The sequence below is a fragment of the Ruditapes philippinarum genome, unplaced genomic scaffold (assembly GCF_026571515.1).
Source record: "Ruditapes philippinarum isolate M1 unplaced genomic scaffold, ASM2657151v2 ctg1309_1_1_1_1, whole genome shotgun sequence".
Taxonomy (NCBI): domain Eukaryota; kingdom Metazoa; phylum Mollusca; class Bivalvia; order Venerida; family Veneridae; genus Ruditapes; species Ruditapes philippinarum.
Genome location: NW_026855469.1, coordinates 54,073 through 76,290, shown reverse-complemented (window position 1 = coordinate 76,290; position 22,218 = coordinate 54,073). Strand labels below are relative to the sequence as shown.

At 33.7% G+C, this 22,218-nt stretch overlaps 2 protein-coding genes across 3 annotated transcripts in view; both read left to right on the top strand.

Moving 5' to 3' along the window:
• Positions 1-11,391, top strand: part of LOC132743442 (1,4-alpha-glucan-branching enzyme-like) — a 57,198-nt gene extending 45,807 nt beyond the window's left edge. Inside the window, exon 15 of one of the 2 annotated variants that reach the window (XM_060731963.1) lies at positions 9,442-11,391. In XM_060731963.1, the coding sequence (XP_060587946.1) occupies positions 9,442-9,489 (48 nt within the window). In that variant the 3' untranslated portion in view covers positions 9,490-11,391. Of the gene's footprint in view, positions 1-6,816; positions 6,891-9,441 lie in introns of those variants that run through there. The other variant, XM_060731964.1, reaches the window with a different exon arrangement.
• A 2,303-nt stretch (positions 11,392-13,694) lies between these two features.
• LOC132743440 (transmembrane protein 101-like) lies at positions 13,695-17,803 on the top strand. The gene is made up of 4 exons (XM_060731960.1): positions 13,695-13,798; positions 14,532-14,753; positions 15,902-16,082; positions 16,889-17,803. Exons 1-4 carry the CDS (start codon positions 13,752-13,754, stop codon positions 17,414-17,416), a joined length of 978 nt encoding a protein of 325 aa, XP_060587943.1. The 5' UTR covers positions 13,695-13,751; the 3' UTR covers positions 17,417-17,803.
• Positions 17,804-22,218: the final 4,415 nt, after the last annotated feature.

Genomic DNA, 22,218 nt, shown 5'->3' with positions numbered 1-22,218 from the left:
GCGTCACGGTACGCTGATTTGGGCAGAGTAATAAGGTATTGATGAATGGCAGATCTAAGTGCCTGTTAGGACTTGTATTTTCGCCCAGCAAAGAAGGATTTCAATTTCAGAAACAAAAAGAAATCACATGGGGCAAGGTCTCGAGAATATGGGGGTGAGGCAAAACATTTACTTTTTCTTTTTTCCAACGTCGAAACTATTGCGGAGGTATGAGCGGGGGCATTGTCATGTGGAAGACGGATATGCTTAAAAAAAGTTTCTTAAGTACTACGCCTTTGTAGTACTTCCCAGTGATACTTTTGCCATTTTTCACCGGCACTTTTATTACGACTCCTTCACCAGAGAAGAAAATTGCATAAAAACCTTCTTTGCACTCAAAAACCGTTTGGCAATTATTGGGCGTTTGTTGTGATTAGTAGCCCAGATTTTGTTGCTAACTTTTCTGACAGGCTAAAAATAATGGACCCAAGTTTCATCACCTGTGACGACATTGGCAAACAGTTTTTTTTGTCATATTTTGAAAACATTTGAAGCAGCTTTTTGGCCACCTTAACCCTTTGCCTCTTTTGTTCATCGGTCAACAGATGTGGCACCCATCTAGCAGAAATCTTTCTGATTTTCAAATGCTTCTTCAAAATAAAGTGAACAGTTGATAGTGATATGCCCACCTTTCATGCAATATCACAAACTGTAAATCTGGCATCTCCTTCAATGATATCCTTTATTTTGGAAACGATTTCATTAGGAGATGCAGATTTTGGCCTACCTGATTTTGGTGCATTTTTGATGCACTCTACACCGGACTCAAATTTCTTTTTCCATCGCCTAACTGTGTCATAAGACACACAAGAAGGCCCATAAGTAGAAGAGAGTTCAGTCATTAACTGCTTAAAAGAGCAACCCAGTTTTGAGCTAGCTTTGATGTAAGCATGTATTTCATCTTTTTTGTCATCGCTTCTACCAACCATTTTTACTACAGTGGTCAATGACTGCGTGTATTTAAATGGAAAATTGTATGTCTTACACTTAATCTAAATGTACTTTTATACACTGCTGTGTAGATATTGAATTACCCTTTACAGGTTTGTATTGGTTTTTTATCGTGTCCCACGTGGATCACGAAAAAAGAGGACAATAAGCAAGTCTTTTCGGACAGCCCTGGTATAACAAAAAACAATTATACCAGATGCATTCAAAAATGGGAACTCCAAAAGAAATTATCACCTATAATAAATTAAACATGTTATACTCTTTGCATACATTTTGAAAGAAGGGCAAATATATTTTAAAACATGTTTATTTTTCTTTTGTTAATCATTTGTTTTACTGATTAGATGTCATACACTTCAATGTTGTTATCTGGAGATCTACTTATACACATCTTAGCCGTTTGTTGATTACAAATACACATCTTAGTCGTTTGTTGATTACAACAGACTGATCTAATCCCCTCTTTTCCACTGTCAGCTTTTATAACTTCTCCTATCAGCTCACCATCACATGTAAACTGTAAAACATTATTGGAGTCATATCCAGATACCAGCACCCTACCTGCTTCAGTAAGATAACAACAGTTAGCCCACTGTAATTGTTCATCAGTGAATGATGTAATAACCTGACCATTGTTGTCCAGTACTATCAGTCCATTATCACTGTCAGCAACATAAATCCTTGTAGCATCCTTACTGACAGCTAGACTGTGTATGTCAGAAAACAACTTATGTCCTGATTTTATCCTTACTGAACTGATTAAGTTTTCCTACCTGACAATGTATACATATATACTGATGTGTCATCATCTGAGATATATAAATTATTGTTTTGAGTATGCAAGGCCATAACATGCAAAAATCAGTGTTTATCTTGTTTGTTGTTTTCATTTTTCTTTCTAGAGAAACGAAATGAACTTCCTTTTTTGATGGAATAGTTACTGCTACTTGTTGTGTTATTGATCATACATACTTGCCAAGGCTCTCCAGGTAGAATCACAGTATTCTGTGACAGTATAGTTGTAACTGTCTGTAAACGTTTAAGTTTCCTGTTGTTGTAAATCAGTCTGAATTATTGTACAATCTTCCATACAGCAGGCACTGATGATTTTACAAATATATTTAATCTGACTGAACTTTTACATTTATATGATTGGTTTCCTTTTTTTAATCTGAAATAAACTGTCAGCAGTCTTTGTAGGTTTCTCTGATAGTGTGCCTATGGTCTTCTTTTGTTCTAGCCTGTATCAAGAATTGTTTCGGTCAGGTTGAAACTTCTATGTCTTCTACTGTACTTTTTTATTTCGGCCGATGCTCAATAATGTCTGTTGGCAAATTTTTGCAAGCATCTTTTCTCCCCATCTTTCACATAAACAAACACTTTCAGAATGAATTTGTGTTTGTAGATGCTAAACCTTAATCATTAAAGCTTGATCTAATCCTGGACTGTTTGCTTGAGCTGTTTTAAAAACTGTCTCAATTTTGTCCCCTCAAGACATTTGGGACTTTACTTTCCATGTCATCAATTTAGAACTTTTTCTCCAGCTTTTGTCAAGGGTTGGTCATTGATTTCTTTGACGGAATTTTCTGATATTCAGCCAGTATTTTCTGCTTTCCTCTTTAACAGCCTTTGTTTATCCTGTTTTAAATCTATCTGCTTGTTTTTCAAGGGTCTTGGCTATTTCCTTTTAGTTTTGTTTGAATCTCTCTCTCGATTCGACTAGGTAAGTTTTGTTTTGGATAAATTTTCTGGTATGTTAGAAATGTATCCTTACATAATCTGAAAAATAAGTTCAAACAGTTTATGAGGATATGAGATGACAGAGAGAGATGATATATTATTTGTGTTATATATTTTAGATATTCTAAGAGTATTAATAATTTAAGACAGTCTAAGAATATTATGTAAAAATACTAGTCTTATATACTAAACATTCCATTATACTTACTTAAAAAATATCTTTATTTAAAATATTATAGTTTACCTGTGATCAACTTGCCATACATGTGAGAAAGCCGACATTATCATGGGATTCTGACAGTACACGATCTAATGTGTTTATGACTGTGTCTGTCAACATCTCTCTGCTGGTGCCCTCGGCATAGGTTTACTGGTTCCTGACTTAACTTGAGATTTATCCAATACCTTGTGTGCCAACACATAAAAGGCACTTTACTGTGAACTTTTGACACAAAACTAACACAGAAATAATCTTGACAATCTACACAGTATTTTTCGCCTTCAGTGTTTTTTTTGCCCTCATTTCTACACATTGAACATAATACATCAAATATTTCATCCGAAAGAATATCTGTATCAATTTGTTGACCTGTAGCCATTTTGTCTTTTTTTCCCCGACTTCACGATTGTTAGTTTATCTATTTACATTTTAAAATCGAAAAAATTGTTTCTAATTCTTTCACAGTTATTTTAAATTTAAACATTAATGTACTCTATAATTAAGATAACTGAAAGCCTTAAGAATCTTCTGCATTTGTACTCCTGGAAAAATTATGTCTAAATGATTTGACCTAACTTTGGGTTTATCTTATCAAAAGGTGCCCTTATACCTCCTTGCACAAAGTCCAACTTTATATTGTGAAACATTATCTAAAGTTTGTTCATATTCACTACTAAATTGTTAAACTTTAAGGTAAAACTATATAAATAATAAAGTGTTTACATAGGCTGGCTTAACATTTAAATCAATATAACATGGAAGAAAATATTCTAACTGATAAAAATACTTCACTTGAAAAGCAAGTGGTGTTCATATACATGTATATATTGTATTCTTTGTTGTTGTATTTAAGAACACATTCAAAAAAGGAGCTGTTACAATATAAAAATTATTTATTTGTCAGAATTTTTGCTATTTTTAATGCGACATATGTCTAATTAAAACCTCATTATCAAAAGGAAGACTTATACAAATATAGGAAAGAGTACAAATCACCTTTTTTAAATTCAGATTTTTTTTAGCAAATTATGCAAGTTGAAAATATTTAGTACTTTTATTTTTTCTGAATTTTACTGGTTTTTTCTAGCAGTTTCCAATACAAAAAGTCACCTTTTTTACAAATTAGAGTACCCAACTTTGACAGGACACAGTTATAGGTACCTAATTTTTCAAGCATTCAATATATTTGCAGATCACACAGAAAAGGCTTGGCAAGTATATTTCTTTGACATTGCTTACTACTGGAACTGAGTTATATTCAAAATGAAAAAAAGGTCTGAAAAAACTGCTATGAAATTTTTAATGAATGTGAGAAAGCTTGGTAAATTTTTTTTCTATATAGAAATAGGCAAAACTTGGAGAATTACAGTTTGAAAGCATATGAACGATAATTGAGGCCACATCTAGGATTCTTTTAAATTTACCAAAGTCTTTCATTTTGGTCCTTAACTTTACTTATTAACTGTATTTGGCCTGAAATTTAACAATATTGGCCTGAAATTTAACACCTTTTCTCACCTTTTTCCCGACGTCATGTTTTTGATTTGATTTTCTGGAAGGGTGGTCACTCTGAGCACATGACAAAACTGTGCAAATTAATGTGGTGGTGTGATACTTTATTGCTCTGACGAAATATGTTCACTGTTAATATTACGATCAGAAAACTGTTTCTTTTTCGTTTCTGATTTGTAAACAATTGCAATTAGTATGCAATTCTTTTTTTTAAAGACAATTATTCGTGATGGTCGTTTAATAGATACTGTAAAACCTAATTTTGTATATTTGAGGCAACATTTAGTGGACACTCGGGCCGCGATTATAAAAACGTCATTTAATGGAATAAACTTCTATAGCAAAAATAATTTTGGAGGGATTTCATGCCACTTAATAAAAAGAGTTGCTTAATAAAGGTGGACGCATGAACGATGCTAACTGTATATAGATATATAAAATTACACTTAAGTGTTGTTACATCTTTAATTACATCATACAGGATCTTTCAGTTTTATGTGCAAGTTTGTATCTCGCAAACAAGTGAAAGGAGTCTGGATTGAAACTTCACACACTTATTTGTAATTTGAGAGGCCACTGTTTAAGGCTTCTAAGCTATATAACGTGGATTTTTGGACAGAAATATGACCCCTTTTTAGAAGACTATTGCCGTATAGTCGCGGCAACCACCATGTGACACCACCATGTGACACCACCACGTGACTCCACCACCGTGACTTCACCACCACGTGGCTCCACCACATGACTCAACCACGTGACTCCACCATGTGACTCCACCAATGTGACACCACCAAGAGAAAACACCACGTGACTCCGCCACGTGACACCACCATGTGACACCACGACGTGTCACCACCATGTGACACCACCAACGTGTCACCAAGTGACTCCAACCACCTGTATCTATTTGATAGAATTTCTATTTATAGAATTGTGTGTTTCTGTTGTATAGAATTTTCTATTTATAGAATTGCGTGTTTCTATTTATATATATATAACTTTATATATCAATTAGTATATTTATATATACAAAATATACATGTATAGACAAAACTAATGTGACAAGGACAGACCGATTAATTTTATAAAAATGAAAGATTTTTGTTCAAAACATTTCTTTGTGTTTGCTTTTAGAGAAAGTAAAAAGTCGAGCGCTCCCCCCCCACCCGGCGGTGGCTCTTGTTGCAGTTTACATCCGGGCTCTTGTTTAACTGTCAAGCATTGAAATAGTCCAGCATGTTGTTCTAACTGACAGCTCATGTTATACCCACTGTCACTGTTGTAAAACTCTTTTTAAATAATTTTTAGAGCAGAATTTGGTCACCATTGAAAACATTTGTATTTCAGTGTTTTAACATTTACTTATGTGCAATTATCAAATTTTTTAGATTTTTTTGCTAAACTTTTATGTAACCTCAATGGCAACAAAGAACAACAAACCTGCCAGGTTGTTCCAACATTTATGTAAAAAATTTACTACAGCTATTGCAAATTATGAGATATATAGAAATTTGTTCATATAAGGAAACTTTTCAGCTGCGTTATGTATTTTGTAAGGACACTGATTTGTGGCTGTGCTAAGTTGACAGCCCTTTGCACGGAGGGTCAACTGAGGGTCATCCTCCTTCTAGTACAGTTTACCAGACATGCCAAATATGATTTAGCCTATGCCACTAGTATAAGAACCAGGCCAGGCTACACAAACATACCTACAGTCTGACCAGCTTGGTACTGTTGTAGCTCAATCTTTGTACTTTAGTATTTGAAATCCCTTTAAAGGGTATAAAGCTATATCTAATGAAACAGTTTTAAAAATTTATCGACAGTAAAATTGTATTGTTTTGATAATCTTGTGGTCGATTTTCAAAAAACGTATCATTTTGAATGTCCCAGTTGTTTAACCAAACATGATATGTGTACATAAAACAGTTTTATACAAATACTGTAAAAATGTTCTCGAAACAAAATACATATATGATGCTGCTAATTTAAGCAGGGGTTTTATTAAACGTGAAGCAATGATTTTGAAGGCACACGCCAAATTCGCTTTCATGGCAATATACTTCTATTTTTATCTCAATTTGCATCAGAAATATAGCTGTATAACACTTTAAACTTTTAATAGACTGTTTACTAAAATTCAAAGCTTGACAAATTCATTATAGAAATTCAACATATGAGCCTCGCCAATGACAAAACCAGCATAATGTGTTTGCGTCCAGCATGGATCCAGAACAGCCTGCGCAATCCACACAGACTGGTCAGGATCCATGCTGTTCGCTTACAGACCCCTATAACAAAGTAGAGAAACTGATAGCAGAAATTCAACATCTTTTATGATTTTTTCTTTTTAGCAATACATCAGTAGAAAGCATGGAGGAGACAAGGGTCATTGTGTTTGAGAGAGTAGAAAAACTTGTTCTTTTATATTTAACTTCCCATCCGAACAAAAAGTTACACCGACTACAAGATTGGAGTGGGTTATCCTGGAAAGGTATTTCTGGTTTTCTAGATGTCAATTGACGTCATCATTTCTTTTTTTTAGACAATCCTAAATTAAGAAACACCCTAGTGTTAAGGCCATTTTTCTTCACAACCACAAGCGGTGTCAATTTAGTGGGGTTCTACTGTATTTAAAACAAACCCCCTCTCCCGCCCTCTGCTGTGATTTTTCAAGTCCATTTAGGGAAAGTTTAGATTTGCTCACATGAGTGAAACTTAACAGGCAGCCTGTTGAAAATTGGTGGTTATACATTTAACTGTGAGGATGGTTCTTTTCTGTTTTTTTTTTTTTAATGCAGATTTAGCTTACATTTTTGGTCATATTCCAGTGATTGATCCACAAAATCAAATTTCCTGGATAACTTAGCAGTTATTACCAATTTCTTCAGAAGTAAAATCAACTATTTATATTTCATATTTGGTCATTACTGGCGTTAGTTATCCCGGGAAGAATGGTTAAGTGGATCAACCCCTGACTTATGACCAAAAACATGTGTTCAATTTGGCGCAATAAAAAAAATTCAAAGAGGCGCATTTTCAGCATCAGTAAAGCTTGAAAGTTGGACTATGCTGCTAACAGTGTCGGTAAGATTGAAACACAAATAAAAATTAAAGAGAATTTTAATGTTTCTTTAAGGATTATGTTAAACTCAAGTCTGTATGCTTTGTTAACCTAAAAAATGGTGAGAATAATTGCAAGCAATATGGTATTGTAAAACTAAAATTTACACCGGGTTGACAGATTTGTTCAAGGTTTGATATTTTTATAGATTTGTTCAGGCTATGATATAGATTTCTTCGACCTATGATATTTTTATAGATTTTTCTTCAAGCTATGTTATTTTTAAAGATTTGTTCAAGCTATGATATTAGGCAAAATTTAATTTTCTTCAGATATAAAATGGTGCTGGACACAGACTCGGAGACGTATGGCGGTCACAAGCGACTGCGATCCTAACGTAGAATATTTTACAAATAATGAATCGTGGGATAATCGTTACCATTCAATGATGGTAAGTAACTCTTTGAATATTGATAATTTATACCAGCTCACTTGCCTCTCTCTGTATGTTAAACTTAGGGGCTATCGTTGAATATTACTACATCTATACATCATCGATATTCATCATTTGATAACAATATTAATACACACTTTAAAAAAATGGAGACAAGCTAATAAAAATTTATTTATTTCTGTTAGTGAATATACCTCTCTAATTTGCCTGAGAAGAGAAGTCACTTTTTTCCAGCCTTAAACTTTAAACTCTGTTTTCAAAAGTCAGTGACAAAAATAACAGAAAAAACAAATTTTCTGTAAGTTTGTAGTATTTGTAATGTCAAATACAAGAATGCATAACACCATTTTCCCCAATTTATAAGACATATTTAAATGTTTTTCTTAATTATTTACTATCAAAAGTCAATATGTTGATATATTCGTCAATATTTTGTCTCTGGGTATATCACTACAAAATTTTCCATCAATGACGGCCCTAGATAAACTCCTACCACGCAAAATATCTTAAATACAGCTTGTCCATCTTTCGGTCTGATTCAAAATCATTCATCATTTTTACAATTTTTTTAGCGGATTTTTTTTTTTCAAAATTAGTACTGACTCATAAACAGCAGACAGTGCTGATCATGATTTTTGTCTGCACTGGTTTGCAAGGGTAGAATTGGTTGCTGCCAGCAGGCTAAAGATCTAACAAAAAAAAGTGTCTTCAGACATTTAATTCTTTTTTAATGATAACAGCAGTTTATGTACTAGCTTTAGTAAATGAAGTATCTTAGAAGGCCCTATAATACAGGCAAACATTCCGTTAAAGACCAACCTTGAATAAAGATCACCCTGCATATAGAGGCCACCTTTTTATAACCCTCAGTTATTAAAATGAATTCAGGTATCCTCCAAATAAAGACCACTTTGTCTTGACTATAAAGACCACGATTTACCTCTATCTTGGATGATCTTTGTTCACGGATTTGACTATATGATTGTTCCATAGACCTGTCGGTTCAGATCTTACAAGGATGTTAAATAATGTAATGGAATGAGTTTGTATTGGATTCTTATAGAAAATGTGTTGTTCTAGACACATTCCTGCTTTTGTTTGAACTAATGCACACAGTGGAGAACTAGACTCTTCCTCTACTAGTAAATATAAAAAAATGTGCCAGGAGTGTTGCTCTGACTTCCTGATGAGGATAAGATAAGAAAATTGATAGCCAAAATCCCTTGGCCTTTTTGTAAAGTGAAACACCTTAAAGAATAACTTTCATTTTATATGGTATAAAAATATATTAGACAATGGCATTTCATCAGAAACTGTTCTTGGCCTTTAATGTTGGTTATATTTTATTGAGACAATGACTTTACTTGAAACTGTTCTGGGCCTTAAGTGTTTGTTATTTTCCTTGTGACAATGATATGTCTGTTCTGGGCCTTTAATGTTTCTTTATCTTTTACATTGCAGGTATATATACCATGCCGGACAGCTATAGTGCTAGCAAAACAAGACTGAGCATGATGAATTGTAGCACAATTATCACATTATATCTATACACCAAAGACTCAAGTGCTATCTATAGTTGGTGCATGACAACCATTCCATTCTTAGACTGGAACAGTATATTTCTTCAAGTTGGAATTGTCCACTGTTTTATTGAAGGGATGTCAGCGCTTGCTGGTGCAAGTGTGAAAGATGGAGTGTGCCAGGATTGCTTATATTCAATATACATGTATATTTTGTTCGGCCAAAGAAAATAATTAATTTGTTACTGATTTCATGCTACTAAAGAGATAGGGTCATCTGTTAAGGTTTTCTCTTCTTTTTTCTCTCTCTTTGATGTTGGGAATAAAGGTATTATTTTCTTATATTTATTTGTATGGTTATTATATATCGGTTAATGTTAATTAAAGATTTTGTAAGAAAAAGTTTTTTCTTTGGCCTTTGTAATCTTTCTTTGAAATATAGCATGATTTTAACCAGGAATCATAGTGCTAAATGTTAAGGAGTGTTCAATTTTTGTTTTAAAGCCAGTTATTTAACTTGTGTGTCATTTGCATTTTAGCTCTCTTTTTTTCTTCTTTTTTTTTTTAGATGTATTGACTATTGTGCAATGCAATAGTGTCAGTTTTAGAGATTATATTTGACAGAAGTGTTGATTATTTTAATTTGAAAATGGTGCAGTCCAATCCATGTGACTTAATTGAGTGTCCATTTCTTAATTATTATAAGTGTGACCTGTCCTCTACAAAGTATTTTTTCTTATTAATTTGATGTAGTTGTACATGTAGTTGATATTAAAATATTAACAGTTAAATCCGTTTGTTACTATCACAAAATAAGTTTTATTATGTACACGTAATATACATGTACTGTAAGCAGCACGCCTCCAGATTCATGCTAATTTTCATGAAAATTTGAAAATTCATTTGAATGTGTAATATTGTGAAGTAACCAAAACGAGGCAATTTACACATTATCAATTGCACTTACAAAACGCGTAAAATACCAAAAAGTGGTCAAAATATGCATAAATAGCCTTTACTGCATCAGAAACACAGTAGAAATATAGCTGTAGATACTGAAAAATTAGCCATTAATCACACAGAACATGTAAAATATTACTTGAATCTTGAAACTTTTTACTTTTTCTAACATCTTAGTACATTTGTCTCAAGTTTGATTTTATTGAAATATTTTTACTCTTCTGGAGGCATGTAGCTTTAATGGACCTCTCCAACATTGGTACACTTGGTACCAAAATTGTTAAAAAAATTTTTTAGATAAATTGTTAACATTGTGAATAACATGCTTAAATTTGGCAAGGTAAAGATGTGAAATAAAAAGTGAAAAATGGGCATTGTTGAGTCAGAGATTTATACATGTATATTACAGATACTATAACTCTCTGGTTAAATCTAGTCCAAAAACACCAACTCTAGTTACCTCCCCGGAAATTTTGTTTTTGTAATAAAATGGCAGTAATATTATATCAAGTTTTAGTTGGTTCTGTCCTATTTACCAAGAAATTATATGTATCAAAAATTTGAGCCATGATACGATTTTAAAAGCTGTTCACACTATTCATGCTATAAATCACGTGACTTTATGGTAGTGTGCATTAAAATTACTTTTACTGTTGTAACACACAATTAAAGGTAAAGTTTCAATAGGAGTTGATTCAGTAATAATATATCAACTTCCGGACAGTTTTCTCTTAATCTATTAGCTGCCATGATGACGTCAACTCGCGTAACTACAAATGACACGTGATTCATAGCCGGGAATTTAATTTGGCGCTCAAATATTGTTTCAAGTGTTTCATTTCAAGGTGCCATTTAACTGTTTGTGATGATATTTTGGTTGTAAGCTATATATATCGTAATAGAAATAAAATGTACACTATATGAACATTAATTATGTATTTATTTTATATTTCTGATTCACATGCCGGTACAGAAAATGTCGTCTGCTTCTCAACACGTGTTTTAGGTTTAATTTCTATCAAACTTGAACATGATCCATTTTACATCATAAGTAAAGTAGGTAATGGCATCACTTGTAAACTGCAATTTTCCCAGCGGTAATTTTCAACATAATTTCACTTTTCCGAGTAATAACACATATTTTTCAAAGAAAGCAGTACTCTGCAACCACGAGCTGCCCCCCCCCCCATGATGTTGGCTATTTTGCCTGCGACAATCTGTTTTATGTATACATCTACAGGTGGTATACCGTGAAGAGTAACTAATACCCAAAAATATATTTGTCACTTCCGTTCTGTAAGTTCTGGGTATTTTAGTAAAATATTGAAAGAACCTTCATATTACAGGAATAGAAGATACGGTAAACATTGTAATTGTAACTTCTTCACGTGTTATAGAGGATGTTAATAGTGCCACTCATATTCCCATTATTTACAGTATATACATGTTGTATGTATATTATGTCATAAATAAATATTTATCTAGATATAGAAGCTCACTTGTACTGGCGGGTACGTATTGCACCCACAAAAACTTCTAAAATGGCAGAGACACGGTGGCATAGAGGGGACATTAGAAATAGTTTGTCTATCACGTGCCCACGTGATAGCTACTACGTGCGCACGCAATAGTTGCTATGTGGGCATGTGATAGCTACTACATGCGCACAAGATAGCTCCTACGTGCGCGCGCGATAGCCCCTACGTTGGTCAATCATTACGTGCGCACGTAATAGCTATCAAGTGCGCACGTAATAGCTCCTATATGCGCACTTAGTAGCTATCGCGTGTGCACGTGGTAGATAAAATATTTCTGATGGCCCCTTTATGCCACCATACAGAGACTTATAATTTCAATATACGGTGTAGGGGCGTCCGTGGCCGAGTGGTTAAGGTCGTTGACTTCAAACCACTTGCCCGTCACCTCTGTGGGTTCGAATCCCGACAGGGACTTTGGATTCTTTCATGTGAGGAAGCTATCCAGCTAGCTTACGGAACGTCGGTGGTTCTACTCAGGTACCCGTTCGTGCCTGAAATAATGCACGGAAGGGCACCTGAGGTCTTCCTCCACCAGTAAAGCTGGAACGTCGCGATATGACCTATACTGTGTCGATGTGACGTAAAACCCAAAAACAAACAAACAAACAATATACGGTGTATAAACGCCGACAAAGCGGGAAAAGAAGAATCAAACATTTGAAAATAAATACAGTAACATTTGTAAGCACAGCACACAGCATTTTAGGGTTGGAATATTATTTCGATTCTAGAACAGTCGATACGTTATTGTCCGTAGAACGGTTACGTTACCGATACTAGTATGTGGTAAGATAAAAATAAAGGTCAACACAGGATAAATGGAAATCAATTTATTAGCACTAAACCTATCAAAACAGACTACATATACATGTATTTCTGTATGGTGTGTTAATTGGAAGAATTAGCCCTCAGACATAAAAATTATCCCTCGGACGCTCCTGAGGAAATGAAAATGATCTCCTCAATGTCGAGCTTTGGAATTGACGAATAAATTGACTGGGAGCGAGTGGGGCGGGGGTCTTACTTATATTTTATGTTCAGGCAGTTACCATAAAGGACGCATGGTCTAGCAGAAATTAGGTCGATGGGGCAATCAACAACTGTCAAAAACTTGCTATCTCAGTATTGCAATACTAAACATAGTTTACAGTTGGTTTTAAGGGGCTATATATTGCCAAGATGCAGGTTACCGCTGTAAATAAAAATATGCATGCAATTACTTTTTGCCGTTGAAACAAAATAGAAACAGCAAAAAACAATGAAGTTTCTATAGTAAATGCTATTAAGATGACACAACATATACACGTGTGCGTGCGAGGGTGGGTTGGTGTGTTGTTGTTTCTTTTTAATGTTTTAAATTGTTTCTTGGCATTTTTTTAAATAACTCTTTTTTTTTCTTCTTCTTCTTTTTTCCCCGTTTAATGACTAAGTACCCAGGAACGAGATGGCAAAATAAATCCATGTACACTAGCCTACTATTTGTTTTGCCCAGATCGATATGTCACTTATGCCTGTTCAAATTAATTAATTATATTATGTTCAATAAATTGAATTCAACATCTTCAAAAAGACAATCGCTAATAATAACCGTCATTTTATAACTTTAAAATGCCTGCGGGTGCGAGATGTGTGATGGATAATTCATTATGTTTTCCTTCATCAACTTCCGGGAAGACCTGAGAATGCATAGAATAGCCACGGTGTTAGTTTAGAGTCAGATACTGCAAGAAGTGGATTAGAAAAGAGGTTAAAGATGAAAAAGACTGGGAAAAAGAATCAACGGGAAGATGCTATTAATGGGTAAATACATAAATAATTATTTTTTGCAGTTGGTATATTTAATAAGTGTAATTAATGATAAGTTTGAGTAAATTTATCTTGTATTATTACCACACAGGCAGTGTTGTTGTTTTTTTTTACTATCTATTGCTACGTGCATAACGTGCATGATTTTGATAAAATTCTGTATAGAATTACATGAAACCCCGCTTTAAAAAGTATGTTGTTAATTCGAGGTTTTCAGTAAGAAAGATAATTCTTATATATAGGCTTAAGGATCAGAAATGCGTTTAAAATTGCGTCTTACACGTCGGTATATATTAAAGTACACATACAGTGGCATGTAGTAACTATCTGATTAATCTTATCTGACCCTGGTGATAATGATTTTTTTTCGCACATATTTGTAATTTCATAATTATATGTATAGTACGCAAATGTAAAAATTAATGCAAATGGGATATGGGGAGGAGTAGGGGGTGGGTAGTGGGATAGGGGGCTTAATTTTTCTTAAGTTGCACGAAACCGTTTATATGTCAATATTTCAAAGAAAAAAACATTGATATGACAAGGAATGTTTATTTTACACTTTATTTGAATAATTATATGATCTTGTTTTAATTAATTAGAGCGGTCTTCAAAAATTAAACTTTTAATTTAAGTCCCAGAGACAACTCTGGCATAACAAACACGAGATCAAAAAGTCCTACAAGAGAGTAATAACTGATTAAAAGTTATATATTTGATTTTTCAGAAAAGATGAAAAAGCGGGTGAAACTGTTCAAAGAGTTCCAGTAAATTTCGGTCTCCAATTTTCCGACTTGTGGGAAAATCCGGAACTTGTATTAACCAATATGGCGACCTCCATATCGAAAGCCGGTAGAGCAATTCCAGAGTTCCTTTTAGCAAAGTTCCCGTATGTTCAGGCAATATCATTAATCATGTTGTTAGCAGAAAGAGCGCTTAAAATGGAGAAGTAAGTAGTAACAGTATTTTACTTCTTTGTGGACATTTCCCCTGTATACAATAAATGACAGCTCTTTGTTTACATTACCCCACCCATTTTTTCCAAAGCAACATTTGCAGGTCAGGTGAAATTCGTCTTGCATTTTTGTTTTATTCAGATTTTTTTTTTCAAGGTTGCACAAAATATTAAAAATCAATATCTTATGTGACAACACTTCTTGTTAAAACATGGTTGAATATAATTTGGTAAAATGAAGGTCTTTAAGATATTGGAGCAATTTAAACAAAGTGCCCCAATTAGGCCAATATTGATTCTGTCCGCAGCAAAATCCATGTTTTAAAATTCCTAACCCATTGCCCTCTAGCAGTCTAACCCAAAAGCCCAACCTAACCCTAGAAGTAATCCGAGTGATTTCGTAGAGAAACATAAATATTGATTAAATAATAGATGAATATTATGTAATTTGTAAAATAGATGTGGTCCAGCTCAAAAATTCATGTGTAGGGTGATTGCCTGTACTGACACTACACTAGGGCCTGTAAGTTGTCACAAAATTTCGACAAGTTGTAAACCATATTCCATATAGGGTTTGCATTTTACTAGTTTTCTGAATTCCAGACAGGCCATAAAGTTGTAATTGTAATAAGAGTTAAGATATTTTGCTATGTTAAAATATCTCATGTTTGGGCAATATCTATCCTCTAGAAGTGAGATTCTGACTGAGTGACACAGAACAAAATATATCGGAATTTATCTTAGGCATGGCAAAATTTTTTGACTGGAAATAAATTTTTTGCTGATTTTCATATAAAAAAAAAAGAAATTTAATATCCTCTGAGGGTTTTTATGTACTAGCCAAAAATCTGTGGAGCAGGACCTTCTCCCCAACCCCAGTCTGTGGGCATGAAAGCAATAGGACTGTAGTTAGCTTCACTCTCTAGTCATCCTGTATTAACAATTTTCCTCACTTTAAAGACTATATATTCAACCCACAATTTAAGTACATAGAACAATAATAATAGCTGTTGTTATATAATAATCACTTAAACATATTGTTTATGTAGATGGTTAAAGTTTGGGGGACGGAATTAAGCGTTTTTTGAAATTTTATCGATGTCTAGCTATAATTAACAGTTCAATGTGTTTATAATTTTCAGGTATCCCCCAATGCATCCCCACCTTATTTATGGGATAGCCGTGGTTTGTTTCATCACCGGGTGCATGATGACAGCTAAAATTAAACTGAGATTTGCTACACTTGTATACTCCGCAGTACTTGTATACCTCACCATTAATGCATACACTAACAGGCAGTTCAACTACTCAAGACATGTTAGGGTAAGTATAATGACTACAGATTAATTATCAATATAATTGAGCGGCGTCATGACAAAACCAACATAATGGGTTTGCGAACAGCATAGATCCAGACCAGCCTGCACATCCACACAGTCTCATCAGGATCCATGCTGTCCGCTATCAGTTTCTCTACTTGTAATAGAGTTGGTAAGCAAACAGCATGGATCCTGATCAGACTGCGCGGATGCGCAGGCTGGTCTGGATCCATGCTGGTCGCAAACCCACTATGTTGGTTTTGTCGTGACGCGGCTCATATATATGTATGATATATATGAGCCGTCATCAATAGAAATGATATCATTGTATTGTTGATATTTTCCTGTCAATCAGTAATCGATACACTTTTAAGAAAATTGATAACATTGACTTAATAATTGAATTCAACCAAAACATAATTCAGAAGCATATTGAAAGCGGTGATAATAAAAATGGTCAGCAAATAGCATGCAATGGGCATTTATAAACAAGACACATGTGTGAAACATTCTGCTCATTTGTAGAATATTATAGATTTGAAATAGTAACAAGAGAAAAAAATGCGTTATTGAACAGGCTTCATAAAAAGAACACTCTTTATAATATTATATTAGTATTGAACTATTGTATATTAATGGGTTATTTAATCCTTAAGTTAATACAAAACTGATAAATATATATATTGGAGTTTGGACAACTACATTTAAATAATAATCAATAAGACAGAATAAATGAAGAAATAATTAAACCCAAGTAAAATAAGTATTGTTGTTATATAACAGAATATATAGAATATTATTTTCTTTTAGAATCGTATAGCAAGCAGACATGCAGGATGTTTAGGTGTATACTTGATTTATTCATTCATCAAAAGCAACCGACAGTCTAACTTAATACACAGGATTGGAGAACTGTGTATATCAGCGTACCTCCTCGGATCAGCGTATCTAATCAACGAAAGCTATGAAGACAAGCGCGCAGTTCTTGAAAATATCCCTGGCGGGAATTACGCGAGATATTTCTTAACCATAATCTTCACATGTGCTGGACTGTGCTTCATTTCTGGTTATTTCCTAAGAGATATTTCCATGTCGATGGCTTTCTTGATCGGTGCGATAACAATTTTAGTGGATATGAAATTCTCGTACTGGTCATATCGTGGAATGGCTTACTGGAACCAGATGAGGATTGTTATAGATAATTTGAACCTGTTGACGGGATTTTTTGTGTTCATGATTCATTATGAAAACATCGCTAGAGCGGAGGCGGAAGCAATACAGAGAGCAAAGGAGCAGGAAGAGCAGGAATCTGATGAGGAGCATGATAAGCAAGAGTGAAGTTTTATCATCGCTAAAATATCATCTGTTTGAATCTGGTCAGCAATTTGTCATTAACGTAGCAATGCTCAAAGTGGCTGAATTTTTTTTTTATAACCATCTTAAGAGTGAAATCAAAATGATAAGAATTTTACTTTGCACACAAGGCCATGTATAGCATAAGTTCAAAAATCTTGTGCCACCTTCTTGAAGTTGTATAAAGAAGTGGCAGAGGTATACCTACATTAAATTTTATAAGCTTAATTATGTTAAATTATGTTAACAGGCTTTTTTTAATTGAAAATGATACAAGAAATTAGCCAGTATTAAGTTAATTAATGCAAAAAAAAATTTTTTTTACTCAGAAATCCATTTTTGTGTCGCCTCTACGGAGTAGTGGCGACATATAGGGATTGTGTCGCCTCTACGGAGTAGTGGCGACATATAGGGATCACTTCTCCGTCGTCTGTCTGTCCGTCTGTCTGTCCGTCCGTCTGTCACAAAACTTGTCCGGACTACTCCTCATAAACTACTGGTGCAATTTCATCCAAACTTTACAGGAATGATCAGTACCAAGTCTAGTTGTGCATATTGTCAGCATTTTCTGGTTCAATGATTTTTGTCAGAGTTATGGCCCTTTAATAATTTTTAATTTTAAAGTTTGTCCGGACTACTTCTCTTATACCACTAACGCAATTTCAATGAAACTTTACAGGATTGATCTGTAGCTCAAGTCCTTGCGCATATTGCAAGGGTTTTCCGGTTGAAGGATTTTTGGCCGAGTTATGGCCCTTTGATAAAAAGGTTTCTTTTTCTGTGTGTTGCCAGATACACAAAAGCTTGTCCGGACTACTCCTCATAAACTACAGGTGCAATTTCATCCAAACTTTACAGGAATGATCAGTACAAAGTCTAGTTGTGCATTTTCCGGTTCAATGATTTTTAGCTCGACTTTTCTATGAAAAGGGGAGCTATCCTACTCGCCCCGGCGTCGGCATCGGCGTTAGCGTCGGCGTTGGCGTCACACCTTGGTTAAGTTTTTCGTACCACCCCACTTTATTTCAGAAGTATTACAAGTATGGCTTTGAAACTTACCATACTTGTTCACCATCATAACCTCCATCTACAGACAGGAGTACATAACTCTGTCAAGGTTTTTGACAGAATTATGGCCCTTTTTTGACTTAGAAAGTGTATTGAGCTTGGTTAAGTTTTTTGTACCACCTCACTTTATTTCAAAACCATTGGAGGTATTGCTTTGAAACTGACCATACTTGTTTACCATCACGACCTTCATCAACAGACAAGAGGAAATAACTCTGTCAAGGTTTTTGACAGAATTATGCCCCTTTTTGACTTAGAAAATACATTGAATATGGGTAAAATCCACTTATTGCCTTAACCCTTTGAGATATTGCTTTGAAACTTTTAATGCTATTTCACATCATTACCCCCATCTGTACGCAAGAGAAGGTAACTCTGTCAGGGATTTGTTTTAAAAATTAAGGCCTTTTATCGACTTAGAATCTTGGTTAACTTTTTTTGTACCAGTCAACTTTTTGACTGAACTGGTTGAGATATTAAATTGAAAGTTGGAATACTTGTTTACCATCATGGTCCCAAAACATGGGCAGGAGAAGGTAATTCTGTTAAGGATTTTATTTGAATTATGGCCCTTTTTGACTTAGAAACTCAGTTAAAATTTTCATTCTTGTCCACTTGTTGACTTAACCATTTGAGATATTACTTTGGAAGTTGGAGTTCTTATGTGCCATCATGAGACCTATCTGTAAGCAAGAGAAGATAACTCTGTGAAAATGTTTCTTGATTTGTACTTAGAAATTCCTAGTTAAAGTCTTGTGTGCCCTTAACTGTCAAAGTTTTGTTTTATAGGCAAGCACTAAAAAAGTCGAGCGCGCTGTCCTTCTGACAGCTCTTGTTGTTTGAGTTATGGCCCTTTAATAATTTTTATTTTTAAAGTTTGTCCGGACTACTTCTCTTATACCACTAATGCAATTTCAATGAAACTTTACAGGATTGATCTGTAGCTCAAGTCCTTGCACATATTGCACGGGTTTTCCAGTTGAATGATTTTTGGCTGAGTTATGGCCCTTTGATAAAAGGTGGTTTTTTTCTGTGTGTTGCCAGATACGCAAAAGCTTGTCCGGACTACTCCTCATAAACTACTGGTGCAATTTTATCCAAACTTTACAGGAATGATCAGTACCAAGTCTAGTTGTGCACTGTCTGTCTGTCTGTCTGTCCGACTGTCACAAAATTTGTCCCAACATGAAATTGGCCATAATGAGGCGACACATGTGATTACTGATCGCTCTTGTTTTCCAAATATCTTCAAATGTCAAACATGTCTTTGTGTTTTATTAACTGAAAAAACTAGGACTGAACTTTCTGTAATGTGTTGTAAAGTAAGCAAAATGTAAACAAAATAGTATTTTTGACTTCCATACAAAATATTAATTCACTATAATTAAACCAACTGCCATCAGAGCAAAAGAAGCAACAAATAGTTTAACTTTGTGGCAAATGAGTAAATTTTTGGAAACTGTAACAAGACACCAAAAATAAAAAAGTTTCTGAGCAATAAAAATGATTGCCTGTCTAAGGGATAATGGGCCTTTAAGAATATGAAACAAATTTTTTATCATAATTTATCCTGAACAACCCCCAATGTTATTTGTATTTTTTACTTGAGAAGTATTAAGATTTTCACACATTTGTTACTGAATTTATATTATTTTTTAACTTTTTCATAGCTCAAATGTTTACCGTTTTCATATTTATAACTGTACTGGTATGTGTATTTATCAACTTTGTTATTTATTTTTGCATAGAACTTTAGTGAACTGTTTGTTATATCTGTTTTACTATCTCTTATACAGGAGGTATCATGTTAACATTTTGTTCAGTAAATGACATCATAGACTTGTGACATCGAAAAAAAAGATAAATTCACCTTTACCCTGTTGAAGGCAAAAGTGATTAGTGTTTGCCACCAGTATAGAGCCAGGCCAGCCTGTACATCTGTGCAGTCTGACCAGGCTTTATACTGTTGGCTGGCCAACTTCAAATTCTCACCTTGATATTACCTAAAAATGATAATGAACTGTTCCAAAATGGAAATTGGAAAAGTCCATTTTAAGAAATTCAGTAGGTTAAGGGTTAAAATTTTGAGGACTCCAGTAAAAGTGCTTCCATTTGTACAAAAACCAAGTAAATATTCACAGATACCTGTATTTTGTTATATTTGGATAATTTAGTCTTCCCTCACATACACATGTTTTGTATAAAATAAAATCTTCAATATAACTTTAACATATTTGTGTCTAACAATGTAATAGTGTGTTTTTTAATCTTAGCATGTTTATTAAGTATCAATTCTCTTTATCTAATGAAAGATATTTGAAACTCACTATTTATACTAATTTGTAAATGTATATTCCTATTTATGATAATTTATATGTAATTACTTTAGTTTACAATTCCCCCAGTGTAAAGTGCCTATATTATAGAAATGTTAAACATATACTATGCTCATCTTTATGTAAAATATTTTTATTGCAGAAATTTATAAAAATCTAAAGATTCTTAATCAAAATGTCTATTTGAAAAAAAAGAATTTACAAACCATGTTTGGAAAGTTGCATTTCCTATAATTGCTCAATTTAAATGCCAGTTTTTTAATGACACTATGTATTCATACTGTGTTTACATATAGTGTGTAGTGTTCAAAACTTAATATATCTTTTGTGTGTATGCTAAAAAGATATTTATTTTACATTTAAAAAAAACTGTATAGAAATTATCAGTATTTTCAAATATCAAATTTGAGCGTAATATATCTTTAAATCTAAATTTTACAAATTTACCTAGTATGTTTTCTCACAAAGCCGCAAGTTCCTCGGTGGAAAACATTAATTTGGGGTATTACCATTAGTCTCAATAAAATCCTGAGGGGAGGGGGTATTTATCACAGGTTTATAGGTCATTGCCAGGTCAAAATATGGAATTCCTTTACCATTTAGGTATTCAAATATAGATAGATTTGCTAAACAAAGACATCTTCTTATAGTCTTTGAAATCATGTAACTGGTCAAAAAAAAAGTTTTTTTAATATAAATATTTTTATCTTGTTTCCTGCAATTCTGACATAGAGGCTTTGACCAAAGCACACAGTTTATTGGTATTCACTGGAATAAGAATCATTACAATGACCATGTTTAATATACATTATAAATAAAATCGTCCTTGCACCAATGATTTTTTACATTCCTTGATTTCAGACAGATTTATTACCTTTTGATAGAAAATTATTCTTGCCTTTCTATTTTTCATCTTGGTAAAATCATGTGTATTTTTTATCAATTATGGAAGAAATGTGTTCATGTAATATCTTTGCAATGTATTTATTCTGTATAAAATGAATAAAAATAAAATATTATTTGTACATGTTGTAATGTGCTTCTTGTTAATAAGTATGTTATGGTGAAATGCTAATTGTACTGCACACAGGTAAGTCTCATATCTGTCCATTCGAGCCCCACTCGGGTCACGACCATGTTTCTTCATACGACACCAGTACTGGCTGGTTCCAGGAAGCGGACTCGAAAGTGATTAATATAAGTTGCAAGAACTTGCTTCGCAATCGAGCTTAAATAAATATGTTTAAACTAAACCAAGGATGTGTTGGGTTAAGATTTTAAAGAGACAGCCCTTTCAAGGAAAAAAATTTTAAAAAACAAAATCAGACAGAAACAATATGAAAGTAATAACAAGACATTTTATACTGTTGTTTTTTTGTTTAT